This window comes from Portunus trituberculatus, chromosome 39 (genome assembly GCF_017591435.1).
Source record: "Portunus trituberculatus isolate SZX2019 chromosome 39, ASM1759143v1, whole genome shotgun sequence".
NCBI lineage: Eukaryota > Metazoa > Arthropoda > Malacostraca > Decapoda > Portunidae > Portunus > Portunus trituberculatus.
In genome coordinates, this window is record NC_059293.1 from 22,297,602 (window position 1) to 22,308,588 (window position 10,987).

A 10,987-nucleotide genomic window follows, 5' to 3' on the forward strand; every position below is an offset into this window, starting at 1 on the left:
TTCTCTATGAGTATTGTGAGATCACAAGATAAACACCTACTAAGTCTACTCTCTCTCTCTCTCTCTCTCTCTCTCTCTCTCTCTCTCTCTCTCTCTCTCTCTCTCTCTCTCTCCTACTATTATACTGCACCACATATGCCCTCTTTAATATTGGATTCTTGTGGCACAGCTGTACGTACTATGGATTCCATTCATACTTTTCTTGTTCTTCTATACATGCATCGCTACGAGAGTTATACATACGAGATCACACGGAGTCAGAGAGAGTACGGAGTGACGGCTGTTATAATCACGTTGATTTATCTAAAAGGTGACCTGAATTCAACACCTGAGCAGGCAAACGTCCGCAGCGGACGCCACTAACTGCGTCCGCGTCATTACCAGTACACCTCCAGGCAGACGGCGCCGGGAAAAGCATAACGGGGTAGAGAGAGTCCCTTAAAGCAGAGAGGCAGATATATGGCCAATGGGTTAGAGGAGAGAGTGTGGCTCATTGTGGCTCCCTGACGCAATCTTGTAAGTAAAGGGGTCGTTGTACTAGCGCGGTTGTTGGGTAGTGGCTCATTAACCTGGTTTCCTTACACGTGCTTAATTATGGTAATTCATACAAAATTGGCACAGATATTAGGCACTAGGCGGCCTCGTATGCTGCCTTACCTTCACTATTCCTATTCTTCTATCGCCATTTTCTACTCCTGCAATCTGAGCACTTTGTCTCATAATCTTGACAAGACACCTGACAGTGATATCAATCATGCCACCGCGGCTACAGTTGAAAATGACAGATAACTTTCTTCCGTCGACTTCTGTTCGCTAAATTCAAACTCTCACTCCCAGCCACGCTATCCGAGAGTGAAATAAAATATGACGAGAGAGAGAGAGAGAGAGAGAGAGAGAGAGAGAGAGAGAGAGAGAGAGAGAGAGAGAGAGAGAGAGTCCAGTTAACAGGATAAAATGACAATTTACATCTGTTGACTTATTATCGCTATATTCCAATTCCCACCCCTGAGATTGAACAGTTTACCTTGATCTTAACCTTACCATGCAATCAGAGTTAGCATAGCAGAAGTTGAAAGAGAAAGAGAGAGAGAGAGAAAAGAAAAAAAAAGTTGATTAATCAGTAGAGAATGCACGGATGAGTCATGTTGAACCCCGCGACGTCACAGGCAGCGCACCTGCTGTGCTGTCTCTGCTGGCCTGGGAAAGTGGCGCGGGAGGAGAAGAGGAGCCTGGCAGAGAACTACATTGATATGGCATTTAACTGACGGCAATAGATGACACTTTAGACACTCCATATGAAATAGTGCACTGAGAGAGAGAGAGAGAGAGAGAGAGAGAGAGAGAGAGAGAGAGTATAAATTCCACTTATATATGTACCTAACACTCATAGTTGAGCATGTCACGCAAGTCATAACATCCGTTTCAACAGAGCATGCTGGAGCACGAGTCACGCCCCGCCCAGCACGTACAGAGCCTTTTACGGCAATCAGTAGACAAACACATCTTTACATCCTGTCACTGACTGTGGCTTACTGTGGGTGAGGGGGGTGGGAAGCGGTTCGGATACTGCCCAGCCACGGCCGCACTACAAATCTGAACCTTACAGCCAGCTTACATAAAGGTGAGATGAGCAAAGACAGTGACGGAATGCTCAGTCACCTCTCGTCACGAGCATCAATTCCTAATTCGGTAATGTTCAGTACAATGACTTCAAGTGGATCTCCCATCAGTTTTCTTCTGATGTCCATTTCGTCTCTTTATTCATCCGCCATTGCAGTACTAGAAGAGCCTCCAGGTGACATGAGGTGTTCCAGGAGTCTTACTGCAGTGGTTGAGGAAGCATACGTGTCCTATATTGCAAGATTACTTTCCTCGGGTCGGGTCAGCGATTAACCTCTTGTCAGCTGTTGCTCAACTGTTCCAATACTAGTGTGCAGCTGTTTGCCTTTTCCATTCTATTCTGTTCATAAACACCTACAAATGTGAAAAAAATGTCTCATACAATAACAGTTGGGTTAGAGACATAGGGATAGCTCACTGCATGTATAATAAGGAGAAAACCGGAATGGCAAGATTTTTAAAAGAGGTTGGTGGCGAGCGGCGAGTTCAGTCCCGTGGAGATAAGTGAAGAGGAAACACCGTTGCTATGGTCGGTACCTCCACACTGTTTTTTTTTTTTTTTTTCTTTATTTTGTGATGCCTTAAAGTTGATATACGGTGAAAATAGAGCACAACATACCGACTAATTTTATTTTCTTATTTGCAGGCTGCCTTCAACGAGGACCAGATCGTGGGTGAGTTAGGCGAGGGCGTGGCACTGCAGGGCGACAGTGCCACTTCACTGTGCCAGTCTCACCGCGGATCTCTGTGTTTAGTGTGACCTGGGCCATATGGATGACTTTAGGAATATAGTTGCCTAAGTATAGTCTCCCACGCCACTGTGTCCCAATCTACCCTGCGCCTTAAAATTTGACATCTTCCTTCCTCACTGTTACATTAATTACTCGGTGACTAAGTTTGTCTATAGACGGTAAGAGTAAGATGACTTGAGGGAACCTTTTGAATATGTAGTTACCTCTGCACAGCCTCCCACTCCCCCTTGTGTGCGTCTATATCTTATATCTTAAGGGTTCCCTCTCTCTTTTGCCTGAAGTAATCAATGCCTATATTTAATCTGGAGACGGTAAAGCGATGGTAGGATCGAGTGCATGGTCACTTCAGTACAGTACAGCCTCACAACGTCCCTCACTTTTCATATGTGTCTATCAACCTTGTACTTTAAAGTTTAAAGGATCTTCCTTCCCACTGTTATCCTCACTGCCATAGCCAGCCTTACAGTTATCTTAATTTTCACATTCTTGCTGTGTTTCTATAGCACTCTCAGAGTGGGATTAATTGTGAAGCATATTTTCATAACGACAGTGAAATGAGGTTGTTTTGTGTTTATCTGTTGTTGTTGTCTTAGTACTGTGCTGATGTAGTGATCTGCTTTAAGGTTGGTGTGCCACTGTGCCTGTGCACAGATAGTCTGTAGTCTGCCCTGGCATCCATTCACCATGGACACATTAACCCCTTGCACTGCTACACACTTCTTCCCAGTCCCCTACAACTTTTACAAGTATTTTCTATCTTTTCTTGTCCTCCAGTCCCATACATACTTCTGTACCTTAGAAAAAGACAAAGTTAGACTCTCTCTCTCTCTCTCTCTCTCTCTCTCTCTCTCTCTCTCTCTCTCTCTCTCTCTCTCTCTCTCTCTCTGTCAATAGTTTTCTTACAGTGCTCCAAATGTTAGTAAAGAATAACCATAAATGTTATTGTGTATGTGCCTTATATTATTGTTCCTTGAAATAAATCATTGAACATTTCACTTCTGATTATAAAAGAACAGTAATATAAGGCATGTGCAGTAGCATTATCAGAGAAAAGGATACAGAGTGTAATGAAGATTTTCATATCAACAAAGTATTTGATCCTACACCAAAGGAGAGATGAAATATGAACTGGATGTTCAAACGTGGTGCAAGATGCATTAAAAATGGTGAATCCTTCATAACTCACACCCTAGCTAACTATGAAAACTACTCTTATCCTTAAATAGATTTGTATGTGTTTTTGGTTAATCTGATATTTGTTGCATAATCAAGTATAGGGAAGGAATATCCATTCCACAGACTGTACTCACTCTCCCAAACTCTCAACTTAAAAAGCCTTTCAATATCGTGAAATCATCTCATGGCAAGAAGTTAGGGTATTTTCACATTAAGCTAGACTCATTGCACATTCCATTCCTCAATCATGTCTCACACATGACCTGAGAGACGGAATATGCAGGTAATGTAAATAGTGCTGAAAGGATTGTGTTATTATGTGTATTCTGAACACACCTCAGTAGAAATTCATATTATATTTTTTTACTTGTGAAGTGTAATGATGTACAGTTGACCTTTTTCCCTGGTTTTATGATTAGGAGCAAATCAAGATGAATAGAAACATTGAAATATTCAAGCTCATGATTGTGTAATGTTTTGGAAAGGACACCAGATCATGTAAAGGTATTGGATCCTGTATGACCAGTAAGCTTTAAGCTTGATTCACAAGTTAGCAGGATGTGACTTACCAAATTTTCCTGTATGGACAGCCAAAAGAGATACTGTGCAATATCAGGGATTAAGTGAGGCTGACACATCATTAATCACAAAAAAATATTACACATGAAAGGTTTTGTTCAAATTTACTTACCTAAGACAGTGAATAGTTTGTGGAGGCACAGTTGAACATGTGAACATCAGGCATTGCTGCACTCTACATAACCTAATAAAGAACAGGAGAAACAAAAAAAATTAAGCTGTTAAATCTCCTTAAAACAACATCCTGTGCTTCAAATTCAAACATATCTGCAAACTTGGTTATTTTCACTAATAAAGACTTACCTTCACAGAGTTCCAAGAGGCCTTCAGCATCTTTGATCAGAAGGGGGATGGCAAGATCCAGGTATCCCAAATTGGGGAGGTGTTGCGGGCACTCGGACAGAACCCCACTGAGGCTGACGTGAAGAAACTGTCTCACCAACACCGACCAGGTACTGGCTTAGAATGGAGAAAAAATGCATGTTTTTGAGTTACAGTTTCTCAGTAAAGAGGTCATGTAGCACAAGCCAGGTTTACAAGAAAGTGTCACCTCTTCCACTGGGAAACTACCAAGAGCCAGGTTCAATCTCTCAGTGGCCTCAAATAGAAGGATGATTGGTTACTATACAGGCAACCCCCGCTTAACGAAGGGGTTACGTTCCTAAGAAAACCTTCGTTAAGCGAACCAATTATAGCAAGTTTGACCCCTGACAACTTCCATTGAGAATAAACAAAGCGAGAGTGCATCATAGTACAGTAAAAGGTTTAATGAAAGTAAAAATTATGAAGTTAAACATTTAAGCAGTTTAATTTAAGACTAAGTCATTATAATGTATGTAAGTAACTTTATAATGTTGATGATCTTAAATTTATGAAGGGAGGGAGAGTGGAGCGGGAAATACACTAGCTGGCAACCTGTGGAATGTAAACAAAGGGGGCATCATTCTACCGCATACAAAACTTGTGTACCACATTTCCACAAGGTTTTCCATTTTATCCATTGCAGAGTCACGAGTTCAGGTGGTTCTTTTAGCTTGCAAGGAAGATGTGATCTCACCAGCCTTCTTAGTAGAGTCTGCTGACTTGAAAATGGTAGACAGTAGATGGAGTCAAGCCATGGTGGGAAGCAATGCTATTAGTTTTCTGGCCTCTCTCATATCTGTGAATAATATCCAGCTTCACTTAGAGAGTAAGTGACTTCCTGATCTTCTTAGCAACTCTAGGCGACATTGCAGGGCGTTATGGTGGCATGTAGAGCGAGGGAAGACGAGCTGCTGCTGACGCTGTTATTGTTTTGAACTAGGGGAGTGAGTGGTGCGCGTTTTGTCCACGAGAGGCGCTGGTGTATTCAAAAGCCTGTCGGCTTGCGTGATACGGTAGGGCTTTCAAACTTGGAAAAAATTACCTGGATAAAATTTTGTTAAAGCGAGTTTGGTGTTCATTAAATGAGCAGATGGTAGTAAAAGGAAACCGTTGTAGCGAAATTTTGTTGTGTGAACCTTCGTTAAGCGGGGGTTGCCTGTACTTGTATGCAGGGACCGATCACATTCAATAAGAAAGATATTTTTTGAATGTCTTTTAATGGCAAGTGATGTTTGTTGAATTTGTTTTCAGATGAGAGGATCAGCTTTGAGGTGTTCCTGCCCATCATGCAGACGATCTCCCGCCAACGCCCTGTTGATACTGCTGATGACTTCATTGAGGGACTGCGCCATTTTGACAAGGACGGTAATGGCTACATCTCATCTGCTGAACTGCGACACCTCATGACACACTTGGGTAAGCTGTGCAAGACTGTTGTGTTCCCAGTGGTACACTACCATAGCTTTAACACATCTTATAGAGTGCTACCATTACTCTATCAATGCTCACTTGGGATTTTTCATGAAGCTATAAGCTGGGAAGTTTCAGGATTGTTGCTTTCCATTGTTCCCAGAATTTTAACTTTGCAAAGCTTTTTCCTCCCGTTTGTTTCCTTTAAACAAACAACAGCCTGACATCTGAAAGCATGTTCTAGTAATTTTAGCTTAGTAGTACAAATAGATAGAGAAGTTGGCAGGGAAACATGGTGATAAACAAAAGCCACAGTATGTTAAATATATAAACAACAGTACAGTACAAAGTACAAGGAAAGTGAGCAACCTTTGAGGCCGGTTGGACAAGACAGAGATAACCGGAGTAGTGGAGGGCTGGCTGAGCAGGTCATAGGGCTTGTGATCTCACTTTGAGGCCGATGTGGTAGGCAGGGCTGAGGACTCTGTTGCCAAATTGGACCCATTTGGCCAAGACCAGGCTGGTAACATAGGGAAGCAAGGGTGCCCCAGGCAAAAAAAAAATTGTCAGGTCCCAGGGGAGGCCAGTGGAAATGGAACATGCAGGTGTCATGGTGGGGGTGTCCTGCCACATTGCTCGGCCACCAAAACTGAGCCCTTGTCTTTCAGCAAACAAACCAAGGACACAAAGTTGTGCTTATGTTTGTGAGACGTGACAACAACACAACTAATGAATCACAGGCTAAAAAACACTAGATACTACAAACAAGAAAGCACTGAATGACCAAAAAACAAATAGAATAAGGTGTTTCTGTGTCCAATTAAGTTACACAGCATAAAGCATTTCTATGCCCAAAATAAATTGTAAAAATACTGCTCTGCACTTAATAATTACAATAAAGAATATATATATATATATATATATATATATATATATATATATATATATATATATATATATATATATATATATATATATATATATTATTTATTTATTTATTTATTTATTTATTTATTTATTTATCAATTGGGCCACTATGGTACATTGGGACTGCGCATGCTTTGTGGCCCCAGGGTTCTCAAGCACACAGGTTTGAATCCACGGTCAGAGGTTAGGAAGGGCATCCACTTGGGGTTAGGGTTCTCATGTAACATAAACAAAGTCCTCTGTCAGGAGGCACTGTCCTAGCCCTAACACTATAGGGAAACGGGACATAAAAGCTAAAATATAATATATATATATATATATATATATATATATATATATATATATATATATATATATATATATATATATATATATATATATCAGGGTTGGAATGATTTGAATCAAATAATTTAAATCAAGTGATTTAAATCGATTTAAATCAGAGTAAAAAAAATCTTGATTTAAATCAAAATACCCATGTTATGTCAAATAATTAAATTTATTAACACACTATATAGAAAGTAGTGATTGCATTAAAAGGAAAATGGGATAAACCACTTATGCTGGTCCTGGATCTGTACTGTACCTGTACAAATTAGGGTACACTCAGACACCAGTGAATTATTGCCATGCCTTCTCTTACAAAGCAATGTTGAAAGCATACCAAAGAGAAAATAAGATCTTTATACAATTACCAGATAAAAAAGAATATGTTGTTTTCAGTTAACATTAACATAATTTTAATTAATCCATAAATACTGTTCTAGAATGTGGTCTAAATTAAATTACCAAGTCTGCCAATAAATACACAAGTTGGCAACTTTTCACCAGTACTGTGTATGGGATGTCAAGTACACTATTACAAGAAATAATGAAATCCCAACTTTTTTTCTCAAACAATTAATTTACTCTCTTTATTATTACATTTGTCTAATAAAAACATTAATTTCTTTCATATTTTCTCATTGAAATTCTTGTGTTTTCTGTACTTAAAACAAAATGTAAATAATTTCACATATGAATCAACTATAAATTAATGGACATTTAATGTGGTATAATGATGCTTTTTAAGTTTTGAAATTAAAAATTCTTTTTAACTTCGGTAATATGTAAAAGCAGCTTAAAACTATGCTTCCATAATAACATAGTGTTTAATACAAAATGCCATCACAGTATGAAAAAAAAAAAAACTTGGACATTGTGAAGCGATTTAAGTAAAAAAATCATTTGTCAAAAAAATCGATTTAAATAAAAAAATCTGATTTAAATAAAAAAAATTAAATAAAATTGATGTTTTTATTTAAATCAGATTTTTGAAACCTTGATATGTATATATTATAATATATATATATATATATATATATATATATATATATATATATATATATATATATATATATATATATATATATATATATATATATATGGTCTTGGTAACTTTTGAATATTTTCCTTAGAGCACTCAGTGATACATGTAAGATCATTTATCCTTAGCTTCATTGAAATATTCAGTTATTTGTAAACCATAAGTGAATCATTGCTTATGTAGTTCATAAACTATGCTGGAGACTAAATCAAATTTTCTCAATTTCCTCAGGAGAGAAGCTGACTGATGAGGAGGTGGAGCAACTGCTAGCTGGTCAAGAGGACTCTCAGGGTAACATCAACTATGAGGAGTTTGTTCGCCTTGTCCTAAGTGCTTAGCCTTCTTTCATCACCTTAGTGCAGTGGAAGGTGATAGCAGTCTACTCCTTCAGTATTTTTATTTGCAAGTGCTTGTATCTTATTTATATTTGCCTAAAATTGTGAAAGTATTTTATAATAAATACATATAGTATATTTTCATGAAATGTCAAATTTGAATATTTGTTTGCATAAAACTGGAAACCTTTTAGATGTTGTCTTCCCAGAGACATATAGGTTAAATTTCAGTCTTCCTCCTAAAATAACAATATGGTTTTCCTTGCTTACCTAATACCTTATTTAAAATATATGTCTTGGCTTGTATTTTTGCCTAGAAGTCTCCAGCCCACATTTCTGAGACTCATCCTTCCTCCCTTTAGTACTGTTGTTTCTCCATGTCATGACAAACATGTCTAAGGGAAGGTAAACTAAGGTGACTTTGCTAAAGCAGTACAACATAGGCAGCAGCTTTGACTACTAACACACACAATATGATCTTGCAGTGGTATCTGATGGAGAAAAGAAACATGTACTTAATCATGAGATATGGTACATTTGGTTAATGCTGAACTTTAATTTGATTTTGATCAAATTGTTATTCACTAAATATTCAATATGATTTTTTAGCATCATTTTTGTTAAGAGACCCACATGCATTAAAGATAAACTATATTAGAGTTTCCTCCTTTTTTTATAATTACTCTTGATCCCCCTTAGTATTTGAGCATTCCAGGGCTGATTTAAGTGCCTGTGGTAGTTGTTAAAAATAAAATTTTGTAAGCAAGTTTATCCTTATCTTTCATTTTTTGAACCCTTGCCTCATTCTGTGAAGAGCATCTGTTGTACATGTTTTGTTATGTGAAGGATTAGGCAACTTTCCATTCATTTTATGGGAAGAATTGGTGTTCTTATGTTGATAACTGGAAAGGATTACATAGACTGAAAGGACTGTAGTGATGAGGCTGTAATTACAGATCTGCTGAACAAAATGGGAGAATTGATACAAGCTAGACCAGAAAAATGTGGAATATTTGGGATGGCATCCACAACAGAGGCAGACTTTTTTCTGAAGTTGATGGTCTCTAATGGAAGCTTTTGAGAGATTCATATATCCTATTATTAAGGATGGTTAACCACAAAGCAAAACAGAATTAAACTGGTATTTCACATTCTCTGTATTCAAGATTGGAAATATCAAAATAAAGGTAGTAGTAGGTTGATTTATTTTATGCAGAAACTACTAATTAGTCCAGTGCATAATTGTTATGTAGATGAGAAAAGTATAATAATACAAAATGCTACATTTTTTGTGGTGAGAGTTGCATTCTGTGTGTACAATATTTGCAAAGAGTTTGAATACTTATTGTAACTCCAAAAGTATATGTATGTATATGAATTCAAATCATGAAATCATAATATATTAATCTAAATTTAAATTAATTTTTCAAAACTAATTTCTTCTTAAAACTTTTTTATTTCCTCCTATACACACTAATCATGTCATGTGCCACATTGATAATTTTCTTTAGGTTTGCCACACAAAGCTAAATGTTGTTTGATTTTATGGAGGAAAATGCAATAATTCTTCATCCTCAATAAAGTCCTATATATTTTAGATCTTGCATTATATTTCTCAGTGCAAAATACTCACATGCAGAGCCATGTATGGTAACCTTTTCCCCAATTCTGCGTCATGACGTAATGGCTTTACTTGATCCCTCATCTCGCCACATAGTGCATGTATACTCATTAAAATATCACTGTAATTATATTATATTATATATATATATATATATATATATATATATATATATATATATATATATATATATATATATATATATATATATATATATATATATATATATATATATATATATATATATATATATATATATATATATATATATATATATATATATATATATATATATATATATATATATATATATATATATATATATATATATATATATATATATATATATAAAAGGAAATTTACATAACATCATTAGCAGCATGCTTATAAGTTCTCCAAACTTTGGAGGTTGCATGCGATTCCTTGTAAGTAGAATTAAAGCGGGCTAACACATGCCAATTTGCGACTGAAATTTTACGTTGGCAAAGTTTCCGACTCATCCCTTCTAGTCGGAAAGTGTCAGACATAGTGCCTGGAAAGTATCGACTAGTTGGCGCCTTGGCGGGAACCACCAAAATGTCTTCCTACAGTGACACTGCTGAGGCTTCTTTTGACGTACCGATAAAGTCAACCGAAAAGAAAATGCCTGTGGATACGTCCCTGGCTAAGTAGAAGGAAAGAAATTAGTGTACAGCACACTCTAAATTAGCCTACATTTCTCATAAGGAAATTGTTAATCTTAAAAGAGGACTGCACAATTGCGATCAAACTTAATCCTGACAAGTCTTTGCTCCTCACCTCCAACATCACCTTGCATTTAGGGAAACAATTGTTGTAG

The 10,987-nt window shown here is 37.1% G+C and overlaps 1 protein-coding gene across 1 annotated transcript; it reads left to right on the plus strand.

The window, feature by feature from the left end:
• Nucleotides 1–1,771: 1,771 nt before the first annotated feature.
• LOC123515498 (myosin-2 essential light chain-like) lies at nt 1,772–9,299 on the plus strand. The gene is made up of 5 exons (XM_045274112.1): nt 1,772–2,149; nt 2,267–2,294; nt 4,439–4,579; nt 5,742–5,906; nt 8,425–9,299. The coding sequence occupies exons 1-5, from the start codon at nt 2,147–2,149 to the stop codon at nt 8,529–8,531; spliced, it is 444 nt and encodes a 147-aa protein (XP_045130047.1). The 5' UTR covers nt 1,772–2,146; the 3' UTR covers nt 8,532–9,299.
• The last annotated feature ends 1,688 nt before the right edge of the window (nt 9,300–10,987 follow it).